Source organism: Triticum dicoccoides, chromosome 7A (genome assembly GCF_002162155.2).
Source record: "Triticum dicoccoides isolate Atlit2015 ecotype Zavitan chromosome 7A, WEW_v2.0, whole genome shotgun sequence".
Taxonomy (NCBI): Eukaryota; Viridiplantae; Streptophyta; class Magnoliopsida; order Poales; family Poaceae; genus Triticum; species Triticum dicoccoides.
The window spans coordinates 28,647,615-28,668,449 of NC_041392.1; the positions used below are offsets into that span (position 1 = coordinate 28,647,615).

At 45.9% G+C, this 20,835-nt stretch overlaps 1 protein-coding gene across 1 annotated transcript; it reads right to left on the reverse strand.

Annotated features, from left to right (window-relative positions):
• Positions 1-401: 401 nt before the first annotated feature.
• On the reverse strand, positions 402-20,527 carry LOC119332944 (pentatricopeptide repeat-containing protein At1g60770-like). Its single transcript, XM_037606022.1, has 3 exons — positions 20,396-20,527; positions 17,845-18,369; positions 402-875 (listed from the first exon to the last, which is right to left on the reverse strand). The coding sequence occupies exons 1-3, from the start codon at positions 20,525-20,527 to the stop codon at positions 402-404; spliced, it is 1,131 nt and encodes a 376-aa protein (XP_037461919.1).
• Between the last annotated feature and the right edge of the window lie 308 nt (positions 20,528-20,835).

Here is a 20,835-nt window from a genome sequence, read left to right on the forward strand (position 1 = left end):
AGCGAGGATCTGACAATTTTTTACACTTCAAACGCACTCCCGTTGCATAACCATATAAAGTTTGGAGTAGCAAAGGATTAATTCATCACAGCTCATAGCACAGGTACTGTTCAGAGTAGCAAAGGAGATTGCAGTCAGAGTACATGAATTAAATTTCAATTCGATCAAGCGAAACATGTATAATTCATTTAGTCGACCACAGTACAACTGAAAAGCAGAGCATTCAAAAAATCTCATGAACTCCGATGGCGTGCAGAAGCAGCCGGCAACCAGAATTGAATGTCAAGCTAACATTTCAGTATGGCGTCACAAGTTTTGCACAAGAAGACAGCGAAAAAATTCTGAAAGCACTCTGCTGTCTGTTATTGAGAAGAAACAAAGTGGGATGCTAATAAACATTATCAATCAACACAGATGGAATCGACCAGCTTGTCAGTTTCCTCACTGAGTTTCACATTTTCGATCTTCAGACGGTGTCGCATCCCGGGGAACTTCTTCCCAGCCGCCGCGTACGTCCGTACCAGCGGCTCAAACACCACCGTCCCCAGATCTTTCTGAACCTTCTTTAGCACCTCGACAAAACTCTCAGCGCCGTCCACGTCTTTCTTCTTCTCAAAGTAGCCCATCAAGGTCTTGGTCACGTCATGTGGCGGCACCCAAATCCTACCGCTGCTGTGTCCCTTCTTGACTGCGCGGTCGGCGCACCAATGGGTATTCTTCAGATCCCCTACCTTGAGATAGTGCTCCATGAAAATCTCCCACCTCTTCGCGTTAAGCCTTCCTCCGCGCATCTTGGCACGCTTCTTGAGAGCAATGGCCTTTTCAATCATACCCTCTGTAACATATGCTTTCATCAGAGCATTTGCAACCCGGATGTCATATTTAGAACGTTTCAGGTCAAGCTCCTCTGTTTCCTTAATATCAGAATCATTGTTAGATGCCTCGGCTGAAGTTTCTTTTTCCAACTTAGCCGTTTCGGTTGTCACAGCACCAGTTTCTTTAGTCTTAGGTGGATGGATGTATCGGGCTTCCCATTCTTTGAAACAGGCCTCAGCAGCCGGCAGATCTTTCAAGCGCCATAGTAGGACGCTAGAGAGTAGTCCTACACATGGTCGGAAAGTCGTTGCTAACCAGATCTTGCAACCTTCAGATCTGGGGACGGTGACGTTGAGGAGGGCCGACGGTTGATCATAGTAGAGATGCTAGAGTCGTTGCTAGTTTAGGCATCATGGTCGGAAAGCCTGAGAGAGTGGATATGGCCTTTACTAGAGCTCATGGGGTTGCTCGCTTACTGGTCAGTATTTTGGACATCGAGTTTGTGCCTGATGTGATTAAGTGGGCGTATCAAGGACAGGTTTACAACCTTCAGATTGAGTTTGAGGATGACAGCCTGTTTGCTGAGGCACCTGCTGCCACTGATGTTGATATGCACGAGGATGATGAGGGTGCGAGGGTTAAGGAGACTCCGACCGCTGATCCTGGACGAGAGATGTCCGAGGGACCGGGGTCTGTTGCTCAGACGACCGGAGGTGGGACCGCGCCGCCTTCTTCACTGCCGTCGACCACTCTGAAATTTGGATCTATTGAGCCTGCTACTGCACCTCCGAGGCTTTGGAGCGAGCGGGTGGAGTCTTTGGAGGATTTTGAGCACTCTTTACCCGCGTTGGACTTTGAGGGTCCGGATGTGGAGGGCTCTTGCGAGGAGGGTTTGGAGATAGTGATCTCGCCCCCCTCGGTTTTTGGTGAGACGACAGACCTGCAGGTGGTGGCTCCGAGCTGTGCAGGGGGGTCAAGGCAGGTGGCCTCGGCGCCCCCTTCTCCTCTCGTTCCGGAGTGTGCTACCATCACGGAGGGGTCACCTTCGGGAGGGGGGTTGAGGCAGGTGGCCTCGGCGCCCCCTTCTCCTCGTGCTCCGGTCGGTGCTACCGTGAGTGAGGGATCACTGTCGGGAGGGGGCGGGGCAGGTGGCCTCGGCGCCCTCCTCTCCTATCGCTGGGCCGATGTTGCAGGACGCAGGCCCAGTCTTTGGAGGGGGCTTGGGGCGGGTGGCCTCGGGGTCCTCTCCATATTCTGCGCCTTGGGGGACCGCCCCACAGATGGCACCGGCAACCACTCCTGGCCTACAATCTGGGGTGGATGGGGAGCGGGGGCAGGTGGCCCTTGGTTCCCCATCAGATGACTCGGCGCCCTCACCCGGTCGTGGAGACCGGTTGAGTGTTCGGGGGATGACAGGAGGTCAGTCCCCGGGAAATTTCACTCGGGAGGAGGTTATCCGGTTCGGCGGGATTCCGGACCAGGCGGCTGAGGGCCGACGGTTGAGATGTCGTCTTCAGGGTCGTCCGGGGGTGGACGACATGCAGCAGCGGTGCGCCGTGAGGGCGGCCAAGCTTCGTTATGTTCAGGTCACTACGGGTATGTCAGTTAATATTTCTAATTCCATCTTGCATTTTTCGAACGATGAGATTGTTGATAATGCAAACCAACTAGGGATTTCACTAGGTAGTAACGAGGGTGAAATTTCTAATTCCATCAATGATTTGCTCGATCTAGAAGCCGAGAGGGCTTTAGATATGATTCGAAACTTAGCTGCCGTCAAACCCATGAATGATTCCGAGATTGATGCTTTGGGAGTCCGGGTGCTTGATAATTTTTGTGCCGATCTCGCGCCTCCCCTCCCGGAGCCGGAGGAGGAGGATGAGAGTGTCGAGATGGAAGTTGCTAGACCCCCTGAAATGGGGAGAGAGGACCGGGCAGGCGCGAGGACCAGCCCTAAGCGCAAATTTAAGCGCAAGATTTACCCAACGTCCGCAGTGCGTAGGAGTGCTAAGATCCGCACGGCTAAAAAATTCCACGACGAGATATGAGAGGAATCTTTTGGAATAGCAGAGGTCTTAAGGACTTGGCTAAAAGAAGGTTTCTTGCAGATGCATCCATCGAACATCGACTGGATTTTATTGCATTGTCGGAAACGGGTAGATCAAATTTTTCACCACAATTTCTCAACACTCTTTCGGGGGGTATTGAGTTTGACTGGCATTGTCTGCCACCGAGAGGGAGATCGGGAGGGATCTTACTTGGTGTTCGATGCGATTCTCTCGAAGTTCGAAGTGTGGTCATGGGAGATTTTGTGGTGAAGTTCAGGGTGCGGTCCAAGGTTGACGGTTTTGATTGGGCTCTGGTGGCGGTGTATGGTGCCGCGCAGGCAGAATTCAAACCGGATTTCTTGGCCGACCTAGTTAGAGTTTGTGGTTCTGAGCAGCTCCCCATTCTCGTTGGGGGGGACTTTAACATTATTAGGAGACGTGATGAGAAGAACAACGATAATTTTGACGGGAGATGGTCGTTCATGTTCAATACTATCATTGAAAGCTCGGATCTGAGAGAGATTGAGCTTTCAGGTAGGAAGTTCACTTGGGCTAATGCCATGCCAAATCCAACGTTGAGAAGTTGGATCGGGTACTCGCAAGTGTCGAATGGGAACAGAAGTTTCCCTTGGTAACAGTCCAGGCTCTCTCTCGCGGTATCTCCGATCACACACCTCTTTTTCTTGACTCTAGTGGGGCTACCTACTCGGGCAACAAGAATTCGTTCTCGTTCGAGCTTGCGTGGTTCGAAAGAGAAGGGTTCCTGGAGCTCGTAGCCAGAGAGTGGGTCAAGGATGGAGGCGATAGGAATGCGCTTGAGCGCTGGCAGAATAAGATTAGGCATCTGAGAAGTTTCCTACGTGGGTGGGCTAAACATCTCAGTGGGGTCTATAAGGTTGAAAAGGAACGGCTCCTTGCCCTTATTCAGTCTTTAGATGTAAAAGCAGAAACCACGGTGTTGCCTGCCACCGAGCTTCATACCAAACTTGATGTTGAGATGAGGCTCAAAGAACTCCTTCGTGCAGAAGAATTGAAGTGGGCTCTGCGGGCCAAGGATCGAAGAGTGGTCCAGGGGGACGCGAACACTCAATTCTTCCACATGATTGCCAATGGCAAACATAGGAAGAAGAGAATATTCCAGCTAGAACAAGATGAGGGTACGATTATCGGGCAGGAAAATTTGAAGCTTTACATTACTAAATATTACAAACGATTGTTTGGACCATCAGAGGAGAACTGTGTGTCTCTGGATGAGTCTAGAGTCCAAGATGTACCTCAACTTACGGCTGAGGAGAATATTAACTGCCCCTTTTTGGGAAAAGGAGGTTTTCGAGGCGGTATCCCAGATGAAAAATAATAAGGCACCCGGTCCGGATGGCTTTCCAGCTGAGTTTTATAAGAAGTGCTGGCATATTATTAAAGGGGACCTGTTGCCGATGTTCCATGATCTGTTCTCGGGACATTTGCAACTTTTCCAACTAAATTTTGGAACAATAACGCTGCTCCCTAAGAAAACAGAGGCCGTAAGAATCGAGCAATTTTGGCCTATCTGTCTTCTGAATGTCAGTTTCAAAATTTTTACCAAGGTTGGGACGATTAGGCTAACACAAATTGTGCACGCAGTGGTGCAGCCTACTCAGACGGCTTTCATGCCGGACAGGAACATCCTGGAAGGGGTTGTGGTCCTTCATGAAACGCTCCATGAGATTCACACGAAAAAACTTGATGGAGTTATTTTCAAAGTGGATTTCGAGAAGGCATATGATAAAGTCAAATGGCCGTTCCTTCAACAGGCCTTACGCATGAAGGGCTTTGATGAAGCTTGGCGACGCCAGGTGGAAGCATTCACGCAAAAAAGGAGTGTTGGAATCAAAGTGAATGACGATATAGGCCATTATTTCCAAACGCATAAGGGTCTGAGGCAAGGCGATCCGATGTCCCCGATAGTTTTCAATATAGTGGTTGACATGTTGGCACTCCTGATTGGGAGGGCGAAAGAAGCCGGTCAGGTGGGTGGCTTGGTGCCTCATCTGGTCGATGGTGGTGTGTCCATCCTGCAATACGCCGATGATACTATCCTCTTCATGGAACATGATTTGGCTAAAGCGAGAAACATGAAGTTAGTGTTATGCTTATTTGAACAATTGACGTGGCTTAAGATTAATTTCCATAAAAGCGAGTTGTTCTGCTTTGGTAGAGCCAAAGACGAACAAGAGGCATATAGACAATTGTTTGGTTGTGAAGTGGGAGCTTTACCTTTTACGTATCTAGGTATTCCCATTCACCATTGTAAGCTAACAAACAGCGAGTGGAAGTGCATAGAGGATCGGTTTGAGAAGAAACTGAGTTGCTGGAAAGGAAAACTCATGTCGTATGGAGGCCGGTTGATTCTTATTAACTCGGTGCTCACGAGTTTACCTATGTTCCTCTTATCCTTCTTTGAGGTCCCAGTTGGGGTTAGGAAACGGCTGGATTTCTATCGATCTAGATTCTTTTGGCAGAGTGATGAACTTAAGAGAAAATACCGACTGGCCAAATGGGATATTATCTGTCGACCAAAGGACCAGGGGGGGCTTGGTATTGAAAATCTTGAGGTCAAGAACAGATGCCTGCTTAGTAAATGGCTATATAAGTTGTCACTTGAGACGGAGGCAACATGGGCGCAGATTTTACGCAGTAAATATCTGCATTCCAAGACCCTATCCCAGGTCACTGTCAGACCAAATGATTCGCCGTTCTGGAAGGGGCTTATGAGAATCAAAGCTACCTTCTTTAACAGAACCAGGTTTATTGTCGGTAATGGTATCAACACTCGATTCTGGGAAGATACGTGGCTTGACGACGCGCCATTGGCGACCCAGTATCCGTCCCTTTATCGTATTGTTCATCGTCGTGAGGCTCTTGTTGCCACGGTTTTGCAGTCCATTCCACTCAACATTCAGTTTAGGAGGGTGCTTGTGGGTGATCGATGGGAAGCATGGCTTCACTTGGTTCGTAGACTGATGGAGGTTCAGTTAACCCCTCAGCCCGATCAATTGTGGTGGAAGCTTACTAGATCTGGGGAGTTCACAGTTAAATCGATGTATATCGATATTATTAACTCTAGTGTGATTCCTAGTTCCAAAGAGGTTTGGAAAGTTAAGGTCCCTTTGAAGATTAATGTGTTTATGTGATTTGTTCATAAACAAGTAATTTTAACAAAGGACAATCTAGTTAAGCGTAACTGGACAGGTTCTACTAGGTGTAGTTTCTGTGATCGGGAAGAGACTATCAAGCACCTCTTCTTTGACTGCCCGTTGGCATGAGGGTTGTGGCGCTCGGTGCAAATTGCCTTTAACATTACTCATCCGACTTCGGTCAACACGTTATTTGGGACGTGGCTCGCTGGGATAGAGCCCGAAACAGCTAGACACATTCGTGTAGGAGTTTGTGTGTTGTTATGGGCAATTTGAAACTGCAGAAATGATTTGGCATTTAACAGAACAACAACTATTCATTTTTTGCAGGTTTTATTCCGGGCTACTGTGCTGATCCGTATGTGGTCCTCACTCACTCCGACGGTGGCCAGGGAGCGTTTGGTTACTGGATCTGTCCGGTGGGAGATGGTAGCGCGGGATATCTTCAACCGGTTTGGATGGTGGTCATGTATTAGGATAGGCGATTAGTTTACCTATCTGTTCTTTTGCCAGCCGGTTGTGGCTTATTATTTTCTTCTATTTTGGCGTTGATGCTCTGTATGAGCTAGCCCAGCTTTTTGTTCGCAGACTTGTAGACTTTGTTAAACCTTATTACTTCCTAATAAATGTGGCCGTATGCATCGTTCTGATGCAGAGGCCGGGGAGTCCCCCCTTATCAAAAAAAAGTTGGACGCTAGACCAAAGTGCGGCGACAGCTCACACGGCGGTCTGGTAGAAACCAATCAACCATGTTGGTTGTAAGGTCTGCAATGCCAGTTGAGGCCCTACCCATGAAACATTCATCAAGTCAGGACATCTTTGTACAAACGGGAGTGTGTATTGAAATTGTAATCACATCAGAAATTAGTCGACCTAACTTAGAGGGAAGTCATTGTTCATCCACAATGTATACATTTGACCGACATTATTCTCCGTTGTGATCAACAAAACAAATATCATGCATATCTTGCCAATGTGACATTTAGATAGCCTAATCGGTACCCCTGCTGATTTAGGGTGTTTAATTGCAAATTTTGAAAAAGAAATCTGGATCGCAATCAATTCAAGCTTAATGCCTACATCGATAGCATATGATGAACTCCTTCATGCTCTTATTGCATTATGGTCATTCTAGTTAACTCTTCATGAGCTAGACGCGATTCAGCAGCATCACACTTCTGAGCTGCTAAGTTAACCGAAGTTTCGACTATTGCTTGCTCTGCTACTTTATATACTTTAGACCATTTACACCTTCTGTGTTTGTGTTCCTTTGGTTGGTCCTCAAGTTATGGTGCGATGGTTAGAGTTTTGTGACTTCCGGTGTACCTTTTTGCTAGTGAGGTGGGATTTTAGAAGAAACTGAAAAGGAGATGTGAATAGTTAGAGCATGGCCATCGGGTGGCTTGAACTAGCCGCCCTGCAGGCCAAGCAGAGATCGGATGCTCTCTTGGAGGGGAGCCGGTGCTCCATGAGGAAAAGCACGAAAAAGGAAAAGAGAGAGAGAAAGGGCGAGGGAAGGTCGAGGAGAAGGAGGAAGCAGATGACCACGGTGGAAAAGGAAGTGAAAAAGGAAGAAGCCTCATCTTCGTTTTCGTTTGTGTAGGTGGATAGGTTGGGGCATTTCCCTTATTCAGATTACGTTGTACTTCTCTGGTCATTAAGCTTGCATTGTCCTCATATGAAAATTGTTGGGCGCTCAAAGTGTATGGGATGACGCCATAATTTTTGTGCTCTGGATGCACAGATTAATCAAGTATCATATTTCACGGGATGAAGTTAGTGGTTGCTCAATTTTACTTTTATAGATTATGAATCAATAATTCTGTTTAATTGTGATTCCCAAGTGTGCTTGTGATTACCGATATATGTAAGCCTACCCAGCGGCCTTGGCAGGTTTTTTCCTACTTGTTTAGAGTGAAATGCGCCACTGTATAAACACAAACTGATTACACACTTTAGGCCAACAACTCGATAAGTGATCGGATTTAGTTCATAAACTCATTTATTTAATCACTTAAGACCAAAGCCGAACTGAGAGGGGAAAACCAGGAAAACTGGCCACATGACTCCGCGCCAACGTTCTTTAGACTATTAAGAAAAAGGGTTTCCCCCGCTTTGTATTACAAAGCAACCATCCGATACAACCAACGATAGAAGTTGGGGCGGAAGCAGCACAATCATGCCCAAAAGAAATGAAAGAGAAAAAGAAAAAGAAACAAATGCTGATAACGGCGGATCGACAGAAACGATGAAGCCTCGTGACCGCTGCGTCCACCGGAGATCGCCCACCAAGCTCCGAGACTCCGAAGCGCCGGTACCAATCAACACCTCCAAGAAGGAACACGATGATGACGACGCTTCTGCCAATGGTTTCCCCCGGTACGCGGTGAGGAGAGAGAAAGGGTAGCCCCGACGCCCTCCAGGAAGGTCCGGCGGCACCCTCAGGCGCCACCACGTCGGTGTCGGCCAAGCCAACAGGGATTTCTCCCGATCCTAGCTTCTACCTCAGGCACTTCGGAGCTCGCCACCAAACCGACCACCACCCTGCGCCAACACGGACACGAAGCTTCTCACGCTGTCTCGCCACGGCACCGCGGAGATGGTCTGCAAAGCGAAGAAGAGGAGCCGGGACTAGTGCAGCAGCACCGTCGGCATACGGGAGGGCCCCACCTCCACCGTCCACAAGGGTAGCCAACCGGACGCCATAGCAGGAGCCTACCAGGCCCATGGCCCCACAGGCCCGGTCGGGCCCTTAAAGGCCCAGACAGCTCCCGCCTCCGCGCAGTAGCTGGCACGCCGTCGGCGTCGCTGTCCCAGTCCAAGCCGTTCCCCTGCCTCCCCATACAGAGGGCATCGCGGTCGCGCCGGAGCCGACCCGCAAGGACCCAGAAGGGACCCTACGGGCCTAGATCTGGCCCGGGGACACGCCACCGGCCGACCAGCACCACCGGACCGCCCCACCGTCAACAGGCGGCACCACCACGGCGAGCGCCGCCGGCCTCCGCACTAGGATGCCGGACCGCCACCGATCAAGCATCACCGCTGCCTCCCCCACCCGGGGAAGGAGGAGCGCGCGCGGGTAAGGGACGGCCCGCCGCCGCCGACACGACCCAGCCAGATCCAGGGGCGACCGCCGGCGGCGGTGGGGGGGGGAGATGAGGACGAACGGGGGCCGGACGAGGTGGAAGGGGGTCGCGAGCCGCCCCGGCCGCCTCCTGGGGAGACGACGGAGGCGGCGGGACGGGGAGGAGGGGAGGGGACGGGCGGGGTGCCCGCGCTGGGCGGCAGCGGGAGTGGGGGAGCGGGAGCGGGGCGCCGCGCCGGGCGGGCGGGCGACGGCGGGAAGGGCCTAGGGCCCACCGGCGGCGGGGAGGGGGGGAACCCTAGCGGGAGCGGGGGAGCGGCGGCCTGATTTTTCTTAAGCGGTCTGGTTTCAAGCTCTCTTTAGACCATTCTGTAACCAATTATTTTCAACAGGGACTTATTTGCAAATTAACTGGTTGTTTTAGCAACTCAAATTAGCTAATGACGTATAAATAATAAATAAAAAGGCTCCAAATGATTCGAACCTACAGCCACTAGAGTACAACACCATTTACATGCAAAATTGCATCCGAGCCTATATACTCCCTCCATTTTTGTATACAAAGCCACTATAAAAAACACATTTTGCATCTATAGAAGGCCACCAACAATAATCAAGGCAAATATTAATGATGTTTTCTCGTACTAGTAACCCATTATTTAATTATTAGCATGCATGTAGTGGATGATAATGACACCCTCAACTACTTTCTCCCTCTTGGCCACTCAATTTCCTCTAATGTGCATGCATCCTATTAATTAACTCGGTAATCGAGAAAACAAATTGGCATGTAAAGCACAAATTAATTTTTGTCTTGATACCTGTAATTCGAGTTTGTGGCCTTGTATATAAAAATGGAAGGAGTATATAGTATTATAGTAATTACTTTCTTTTTGCGGAAGATATTATAGTAATTACGTTGACATTAACCTTTCCATGCACCACAGCAGTATATTCTTAAATTGTGCTTTCCAAACAACTATTGTCAAAGGCAGTAAACAAATTAACAGGAAGTTGATAGGATTGTGAACATTTGGGAAATCTGTCGACCAAATCAGAAGGAAATTTATTAGGTGAGTGCATGGGATCTCCTGGTCCTACTCAAATATATACATATATAGAGTCGCTGCTAACGTCCACAGGTTCTAGGTTTGAATTACAAGCGACGCAGATTTCTAATTTTTTTTTTACTCTATAAGCCATTTAGCTAAGCTAGGTTGTAGAAAAACTGTTCAGTTTACAAAAAAGTCCCTGTAAAAAATAATTTACGAATGGTATAACGAACGCTGACATTGCAGACACGTGTCCGGTTTTTATCATCTCTAACCGGTTTTGGCCTTATTTAATCATATAAACGAGTTTGTGGACTAAATCTGATTACTTTTCGAGTTGTTTGCCTAAAGCGTGCAATCTATTTGAGTTTGTGTACTAGTCATGCATTTCACTCCCTTGTTTAAATGTTGCTTTGCCGACTTGTCGTATCAGCACTTGTCAAAATAGAAATAAAGTTTCTAAGATAAGTGATCAGACACACGATCAGCGGGGATGTAAATTTTTAGTTGAAAGAAAAGCGCACTTTCCAGAAAGACGGACACAGTAAACGACCAAGACAAGACATCCTTGATACAATCTACAAGTTTCTGGTAGTAACATCTGATGATGACTATATGGGTGATTAAATAGACACGTAGTTTGCTTTTTTTTGTCTCTGGTTATTCTTCTCAATGCGAGAAACTGTTTTTCTTTAAGTTATCTTTTGTCTTTACATTGTGCGTAATCTTGGTGACAATGTATCAAGCTTTTATTTATTTTTATGTAGATATTAAATACCATATGATGGTTGCAATCATCCCTCATTTACTTACCAAGGAATCTTTTGGCATTGGAGATTCACTTGGCAAGGGTCCGATAGGCAAGAAACTATGATTTCCACCAAGTGCTGATTCTGCTGACAAAGGTATGACAGATCTTGACTTTCATTGAAGCTAATATCATAGATATAAGGACAGTGCCATCAAACTAAGTAAATGAATTCAAATTTTGATTCCAACATGCGAAACATGTAGAGTTCATTATGTCGACTGCGGTAAAACTAAAAAGCAAATCATTTCAAACAGTCCAAGTACTCCGATGGTGTTCAGAACACCTCCGCCCCCTTCTTTTACATGTGAGGTAAGAAGATAAGAGTTAATCGAACCACTAATTAATGTGATCAACGACTCAGATCTATTATATACTCTTACCTCTCAAGTGAAAAGAGGAGGTAAGAGGGAGCATGTTGAAACTGCTCACACCTCAACGAACTTCTCAGCTCCATCCACGTCTTTCTTATTTGCAAAGTAGCCCATATATCAAAGGCCTCAGTCACGTAAAAATTTGTCAGCGATTAAGCCATTGGAAATGCATCAGAAGAGCGCCAAGAGAAGATTCAAGTGACGGGCCGGCCTAAAAGGGAGCTTCGCCGACCCGCTTGGCTCGCTGGGCTGGAATAGGCCTTGTTGGAGTCGCCCACTACTTAAGGGGGTGTTGGTGTTTGTGTGTGTGTAGATGCAGGCGGTGGCAAACGGCTAGTTGGCCGAAGGGCTTGCGTGTGAGATTGTATCTTCTTCCTTGATCCCCTTCTCTCAAGCTTGTAGCTCGGATTTGAATTCTAAGGCTGAATAGAGAGAGATCACCTTAACAATCTGGTATCAGAGCCCTCCCATCCCGGAATTCCCCCGCCACCCCCACCACACTCATTTCGCCGATCGCCGTCGCACCGAGGCCATGGATCGAATTCCACCGGAGACGAAGGCGTTGTACGAGCTGTTGCGGGCGAATTTTGACACCGCCCTCGCCAAGAGCTCCTCCAAGCGGAACGAGGCGATGGTGACCGCGCTCGCTAAGCTCGACACCAAGTTGGACCAGCTTTCGGGGTGGATCGATGACGTCAAGCTCTCCCTCAGCGTCGACCTTGACAAGGTCCGTTGAGAAATTGGGGTCGACCGCGCTGCTGCCACACCGCCTCCGTCACCGCGAGATCCGTCTGCCAGCAAACAGCCGGTGCAGGGAACCACCGTAGCTGGATCTGATGGATCGGCCCTCAAGTATGTTCCTCCACAGGCCCGAGGTATGCATTCAGAGGACAATTCTCCCAGGCATATCAGTACATCATCAGAGAGTTCCCATCAGTTTCCTGTTGAGGAACTTGGGTTGGCCCTCAGATTGAGTTACCTAGGTTATGGCAGACTCGATGTGAGGATTATTTTCGTTTCTGAACCACACCGCAGAGTAAGTGGGTTTCCTGTGCTTCATCCTTGTTTGATGGAGCACACAATGCATCTTGGTCAGAGGTTTTTAGTTTGTTGATGTCTCGCTTTGGCCGTAATAAGCATCAAAATTTGATGCGTTAGCTGTTTTCTATTCGTCAGACTAGCACTGTCGAGGAGTATGTTGAGCGGTTTTCAGAGTTGGTCAATCAATTGACTGCTTATGAGGATCATCCAAATACAATGCATTATGTGACTCGTTTTATGGAAGGATTGACACCTGTAGTGCGTATGTTGGTTGGTATTCAGCAACCACTTGATCTGGATTCTGCGTATGCCTTGGATTTGTTATCAGATGAATTAACCAATTCACTGGTACAACCCATTCCATTTGTTTCATGCTCACCATCGTCAGGGGTGATCGGTTCGAGTCGTTCAGGTTCATCTAAGCCTATGGAGGAGAAGAAAGTGGTTGACTCTGCTAAGTTATCTGCAACTGAAGATCGATGGTCATCTCTCCGTGAATTCAGGAGGTCCAAGGGGTTGTGTTTTGTTTGTGGTGAATGTTGGGCTCGAGATCACAAGTGTAAGCAGGAAATTCAGTTGCATGTGGTTCAGGAGATGTTGGAATATGTGCAATTTTGGCCTGATGATCTTAGTAACTCAGAGGAAGATACAGTTAGTGAGGCTAATTCTATGACACTGTCTGCAACTGCTATTGGTGATCCTATTGTTCCTGTTGTATCAACTATGAAGCTCAGAGTTCAGTTACAAGGGCGTACACTGTTCTTTTTGGTGGATTCTGGTAGTTGTCACACTTTCATTGATGCAGTTGTAGCTAGTTCCATGTCAGGTGTTTCTGATATGCCAATTTCCATGGTTAGAGTGGCTGATGGTAAATTAATCCCTTGTACCAGCCAATTGAAAGCAGAACAGTGGTCTTGTGGTGGTTACCGTTTTACTAGTCATTTTAGAGTTTTCCCTTTGGGAACTTATGATGGCATATTGGGCATGGATTGGCTTGTTGCTCATAGCCCTATGCAGGTGGATTGGGCTGAACATTGGATTTCCTTCCAGAAGGATCAAATTTTGGTCACATTGCTTGGTGCAGATGCTAGTCCTCAGTTTAAGCTTTATGGAGTTATCATCAGGCCTCTCACTTTATTGCTCCAAAAAGGAGTGTATTTCCATTGGACAGATGTTGAACAACAGTCCTTCTTGGCACTTAAGGAAGCTCTTGCATCAGCAGCAGTGTTAGCTCTTCCATATTTCTCAAAAAAGTTTATTGTGGAAACAGATGTTTGTGATGTGGGCATTGGAGCAGTTCTCATGCAAGATGGTCATCCTTTCGCATATGTTAGTAAAGCTTTGGGCCCCAGAAATCAGGCTCTTTCTGTTTATGAAAAAGTGTATCTAGCATTGGAGACAGTATCTGTAGTTGTCTGAATTTGTTATTCAGACATATTAGAGGAGTTTAGCCAGTTTGTCTAGCCAGCGTTTGCACATAGTTTGGCAACAAAAAGCTTTGACTAAGTTACTTGGCCTTAGTTACATCATTTTTTATAAAAAAGGAGCCGAGAGCGAGGCTGCTGATGCTTTATTTAGGAGACCTCACAGTGCACAGGAAGTGCTCCCTGAACTTCATCATATTTCCTCTGTTCAACCATTGTGGTTGGATGACATTATTCAGAGTTATGTTGATGATCCTTTCTCTGCTGCATTGTTATAACGGTTGGCACTTCATCCTCAGTCTAATAAGAAGTTTTCTTTGAGGGCTGGAATTTTGTGCATTGGTCAGTGTATTTGGGTTGGGAACAAACCTCAATTGCATCATAAGTTAGCCAGTGCTTTCCACGACAGTGCAATTGGTGGACATTCAGGTTTCCCTATGACTTACAAGCATGTGAGGCAGCTGTTTCGCTGGGCAGGTATGAGAGGTTTCATTAAACAGTTTATGCAACAATGTTTGATCTATCAGCAAGCTAAACCTGAATGTATACCATATCCTGGATTGTTGCAACCTTTGCCGATTCCAACCTTGCCTTGGGAAATGGTGACCATGGATTTTGTTGAAGGTCTCCCTACATCTGGCAGGTATAATTGTTTGTTTGTGGTTATTAACAAACTGACTAAATATGGCCACTTCATTCCCTTGCACCATCCTTTCACTGCTCTGTCTATGGCTGAGGCGTTTCTGAACTCAGTTTATCGCCTCCATGGCATGCCATTATCCATTGTGTCAGTGTGAGAAAGGCTGGGAACGTCGTGCCTTTGCCAGGGCCGACGGCTTCGTGTTTATATGCAGGGTCACGACCTCCCTGATAGCGTACAAGTTGTTGGGATTACAAACTTGGAGAACAAGAGATAGACTAAGAGATAGATATGTAGTTTAACAGGAAAATAAACCATAACAGATTCCTAGTCTATCCTACGCTAGGAGCTTCGGTTGTTAATCCCTTGGCGCATACGATGAGGGCTGTCACATTGTCTAACACCCTCCCTTAATCACAACTTCGCAAGTTGAGATTACGCTTGAATTCTTCAAGATTTCTTGTAGGTAAAGCCTTGGTGAAGCCATCTGCAACTTGGTCCTTTGAATGCACAAAACGAATTTCCAATTGTTTATTAGCAACATGTTCTCTTACAAAATGGAAATCTATCTTAATGTGTTTTGTCCTTGCATGAAAGACCGGATTAGCAGACAAATAGGTGGCACCAAGATTGTCACACCATAAACAAGGAGCCTGAATGTGTTTTATACCAAGTTCTCTTAACATGGACTGAACCCAAATGATCTCTGCTGTGGCATTTGCCAGTGCCTTATATTCGTATGATGAATTCCTTCATGCTCTTATTGTGTTATGGTCATGCTTGTTAACTCTTCATGAAATAGACTCCATTCAGTAGCATCACACTTTCTGAGCTGCTAAGTTACCTATTTTACTCCTTTTTTGTTTGTGTTCCTTTGGTTGTGTGACTTTTGATGTGCATTTTTTCTAGTGAGATGAGATTTTAGAAGAAACTGAAAAGGATATGTAAGTAGTTCGAAAATGTAAAATTTGGTGGCTTTAACCAGCTGCCCCACAGGCCAGCAAGGTTCGGGTGTAAGACCGAAGCTCCAATGGGTGGCTGCAGAGGAGCGAGCTGCTCCATGAGGAAAAGTAAAAAGAATAGAGACAGAGAGGAAGCGTAGGGGAAAAGGAGGAAGTAGGTGACCATGGTGGAAAAGGGAGAGAAAAAGGAAGAAGCCTCCTATGGTTGCTCAATTTTGCTTTCACATATTATGAATAAATGATTCCATTTAATTAGGAATTTCCAAATGCGCTTGTGATAATCCCATATACCAAAGCCTGACCAGCGGCCTTGGCAGGTTTTTTTTCCTACTCGTTGTTTCTCAAGAGACGTTATCCAGACAAAATAAGTACAGACATCTGGTAGAACATCATCAGCCTTCATGTCCTGGATTATGCTAGGAACCTTATCAGGTTGGTTAACCTTCATGTATGGTGTCATTAAGCTGTTGTAGGACTTCGCAGTGAAAAGAAAGTTGAGCTCCTTCAATAGTTAGCAAAAGGATTTATTTTTATGTTGGATGTGTTGCTATCTATTCAGAATGTTCGGGTAGTTCCGAAGCTGCAATGTTCCCAAAACAATCTGGAGGGACATGGAACCATTCCGGCAACCTTAGTTAAAATATGTGCGGCACCACTAACAGAAAGCCTCACCCGCTCAACCCTAAATTTCTGATGACTTTTAAGCATCTCCTTCACTTCTTCAAAGAGCGGGCCCATCGCAGATAATCGCTCAACAGCTAAGAAAGGATCTGACAGGCAAGAAACAATGATTTCCAAGTTGTGCACAGTAATTTTCTTGAAGTGCCAATTTTGCATTCAAAGTTGTGACAGGTCTTCACAAGTTTTTACAATTCAGACGCACTCACACAGGTGCACTTATCGAATACCTGCCACATAACCATATATAATTCAGGGTAGCAAAGTATTCATTCATGGCAGCTCCTATCACATATTTAAGGGCATTGCAGTCACAGACTCATAGTACATGAATTCAATTTTTGTTTCAAAATAAGCAAAGCATGTATAGTTCATTCGTTACCGAAGACAAGACCACAATACAACTAAAGAGCAGAGTATTTCAAACAGCCCAACTGAAAAGCAAATGTTAGGCATTTGTGCGATGTCTGTTTGGTATTAGGCTCGGACTATCGGCACCCCTTCATCAGGTGGATAGGAGTAGCGACAGTTGTTGCTAAGATAGTGGCTTCAGACTACCTAATGTACTACTTTGTAAGGTCTTTGTGAATAATTAATAAAATGGCTGCATGCATCGTCCAGATGCAGAGGCCGGGGGTAACCCTCCTTTTCTAAAAGAAATATACGAAAGCCTGCCCAATGGCCTTGGAAGGTTTTTTCCTACTCGTTGTTCCGCAAGTGACATCACCCAGATATTATAAGTATAGACATCTGGTAGAACATCATCGACCTTCATGTCCTGGATGATGTTGGGGAGCTTCTCAGGTTGGATGACCTTCATGTATAGTGTCATTAAGCCGTTGTAGTCACGCAGGTACACTTTCGAATAACTGCCACATAACCATATATAATTCAGGGTAGCAATGTATTCATTCATCGCAGCTCATATAACATATTTAAGGGCATTGCAGTCAGAGACTCACACACAAATTCAATTTTTGTTTCAAACAAGCGAAGCATATATAGTTTATTCTTTACCGAAGACAAGGCCACAGCACAACTGAAAAGCAGAGTAATTCAAACAGCCAAACTAAAAAGCAGAGCACTTGCAACAACCCAAGCACTGAGATGGCGTGCAGAAGCAGCCAGCGAACAAAAACAAATGGCAGGCTAACATTTCAGTATACATTCTGGCGTTACAAGTTTTGCGGAAGAAAACAGCTGAAAATCTGAAACCACCCTGCTGGTTGTTATTGAGATGAAACAAAGTGGGATGCTAAACAACTAATCAATCAACACAGATGGAATCGACCAGCTTGTCAGTTTCCTCGTTGAGTTCCACGTTTTCGATCTTCAGACGGTGTCGCTTCCCGGGGAACTTCTTCCCAGCCGCCGCATACGTCCGTGCCAGCGGCTCAAACACCACCGTCCCCAGATCTTTCTGCACCCTCTTTAGCACCTCGACAAAACTCTCAGCGCCGTCCACGTCTTTCTTCTTCTCAAAGTTGCCAACAAGGTCTTGGTCACGTCATGTGGTGGCACCCAAATCCTGCAGCTGCTGTGTCCCTTCTTGATTGCACGGTCGGTGCACCAATGGGTATTCTTCAGATCCCCTACCTTGAGATAGTGCTCCATGAAAATCTCCCACGTCTTCGCGTTAAGCCTTCCTCCGCGCATCTTGGCACGCTTCTTGAGAGCAATGGCCTTGTCAAGCATACCCTCTGTAACGTATGCTTTCATCAGGGCATTTGCAACCCGGATGTCGTATTTAGGACGTTTCAGGTCAAGCTCCTCTGTTACCTTGTCCTCTGTTTCCTTAACATCAGAATCATTATTAGATGCCTCGGTTGAAGCTTCTTCTTCCAACTTAGAAGTTTCAGTTGTCACAGCATCAGTTGCTTTAGTCTTAGGTGGACGGATATACCGGGCTTCCCACTCTTTGAAGCAGGCCTCAGCAGCAGGCAGATCCTTCAAGTTCGCAAGAACCTGAATGATGTTAAGATAGCTCATGTTTGCCTTCCTAGGATTATTCCGCTTCAATGACCGCCAAACACGATAAACTTCCACTAAATTCTGTGTTCGCCCATACAGTGTAATGAGGAACTGGTAGGCTTCAAGATCATTGCCAGTGTTGCGCTTCTCAGCCTTCTCAGTCATCAACTCCTTGCAGTAACAGTTGAGAAGAGCGGCATATGTGAGATGTGTTTTACAAGTTTGTGGGAGGTCCATGAAGTACTTCTCAGCAGCATGAGGCACAATAAACAATAGAAGGGGTAACTTCAGTAACTATAGCAGAAATAAACAATAGAAGAACCTATGTGCATTTTACGCGCTAGTTCATTTGGCACATTATCATAATATAAAATCAAGGAATAAATCTCAAAGAGAACTAACTGTTCCTACCAAATTTATTCCCGAGAACTTGAGTGGTGAAAATAAAAAAAAATGACTTTGCCTCCTGAAGAAATGAGCTGAGATATTAGTTTGAACTAAAATGGTTATTTACCCGTCCATATACTTGTGATAGGCATGTGGACAACTAAAGATTATGCATAGCTTAGCTCACAACACTATTACTCCTTATGAGATGTACACCTTTCAGAGGCATCACGCTTAACGTGTTGCTGTAACCAGCGTTTGAGCATTGCCCACTCTGCCTCTTTATATATCTCCTAGCCGCATGCGCCTCTTCTGTTGGGTTCCTTTTGGTTCTCATCAGATTATGAGTGTACACTAATACTGAACTTCTAATGTGTTTTCTTGCCGGTGAGTTGAGATTTTAGAAAGAACTGAAAGAGAATTTGGACAATGTAATGGAAGGTCGCAGGTTCACCAAGAAAGCAGGAAAATTCAATAGGGAGATGTTCCGTTGCAAATCCAGGTTGTGTCCTCGAGAAGTGCTCGGTTTGTATCACTTGAAGTGCCTGCAGAAAAGTGCAGTTAATCCGTTTAGAGTGTGTCCCATCAAGAAGCACTCAGTGTGTGTGCATTGAGATACAATGTGTGTAGAGTGGGGCTACCTGATTCACTTTTTCCTCGTCCGGAGTGATTAAACAGCGTGAGTGATACTTCTTCCTCAAAATTATGACGAGAACATAAAAAAGCAAAATTACCCATCTATAGAATGTTTATAAGATGAATTTGACACCTTGCATGAACGCAATCACCAAGTATTTCTAAATTGTTTATTTTGAGCTCTGAGCCGGTGGTTGATGGACTCATTCACCGCGGCTCAAATTAGAGATTCAAAGGGCATTGCAGTGAAAGTACATGAACTCAAACTTTGATTCTAACAAGCGAAACATGTAGAGTTCATTCAGTCGACGGCAGTACAACTGAAAATCAGAGCATTTGAAACAATCCAAGGATTGTGGTGGTGTACAGAAGCAGCGACGAACAGAAACAAATGGTCAGGCTAAATCTCAGCCTTACATCCTGGCGTTGCAGATTTTGCAGAGAAGACAGCAAAAATTCTGAAACCACCCTCATGAGATTGGCACGTGAACAACTGAAGATTATGCATAGCTAGCCAACATGAGGAAAACTGTTACTCCTCATGAGCAGCACACCGTTCAGCAGCATCACACTTATCGTGTTGATCATCAGGTTCTGTAACCTTGTTTTGAACATTGCCCACTCTGTTTCTATATCTCTAGACCATCAACATCTGCCCGGGTTACTTCTGTTGGTCATCAGGTTATGAATGTACACTCAGTACTGAACTTTTGATATGGTTTCTTCCTGATGGTTTGAGATTTTATAATAATCTAAAAAAGAATGTGGGCAATTGGCGGTCTGGAGGTGCGTCTAGGTATGCCCACGGACAAACCAGGAAAAAAATAACAGGAAAATGATCCGTTGAAAATCCAGCATGTGTCCCATTGAGAAGAAGCCCAGCAAAAATTGACATGATTCTCTCTCACGCAGCAGGGCGTCTGTAATTTTCATGGTTGACATGCTCCTGTTCTCCGGTGGCACTGCATTCTGGGTAAAGTGCAAGAGGTATTTCAAACAACTGAAAAGCAGAGCATTTCAAACAGTGCACAGATCTTGGTGGACCAAAATAAATGCCAGCATAAAATTTCAGAATACATCCTGGCGTTACACGTTTGGCTGAAGAAAACAACATATAATCTGAAAGCATCCTGTTGTCTGTTATTAAGACGGAACAAAGTGGGATGCTAACCAATTAATCCATCAACAGTTTCAGTCGCTAACTTGGCGGTTTCAATCGCTAACTTCCACATTTTTTTATCTTTAGACGGTGTCTCATGCCACGGAACTTCTTTCCAGACGTTGCGTAAGTCCATACCAACGGTTCGAACACCAGTAACTCAAGATCTTTCTGCAACTTCTTTAGCACCTCCACGGATTTGTCGGCTCCGTCTACGTCTTTCTTCTTCTCAAAGTAACCCATCAAGGTCAGTGCACCATCAGTATCCATGTCCGCGGGCAACTAAGATTTCTCTGTTTTCACCTTCCATTGTTTCCATGGTCGCTAATGTACACCGATGATAACTGCCCAAGTCTTTGAGAAGGCACTTGGCAACATCATATTCATCGGTAACCAAACTATCACTTGTGAAAAAATATGTTGCCGGATTCATCAGGCTTCACTTACAGAGCAGACTGCGGCTAATTTTAGAGATCGTACCTCCCTGTAAGTTTCTTCTTTCGTCATCGCTGGACAGAGATTATGACTGAAATAAGAAAGCTTATCTTTTACAAAGTATGTTCATAATTGGCTTGGTA

What these genes read in the sequence shown, in the direction of transcription:
- LOC119332944 (XM_037606022.1), bottom strand. Translation starts at nt 20,527, where the DNA reads ATGGATACTGATGGTGCACTGACCTTGATGGGTTACTTTGAGAAGAAG. An exon ending in TACTGGTGTTCGAACCGTTG is followed by an intron (nt 18,370 to 20,395) that starts GTATGGACTTAC and finishes TTTCTGCTATAG; the next exon opens with TTACTGAAGTTACCCCTTCT. An exon ending in TGAAACGTCCTAAATACGAC is followed by an intron (nt 876 to 17,844) that starts ATCCGGGTTGCA and finishes TCTAAATATGAC; the next exon opens with ATCCGGGTTGCAAATGCTCT.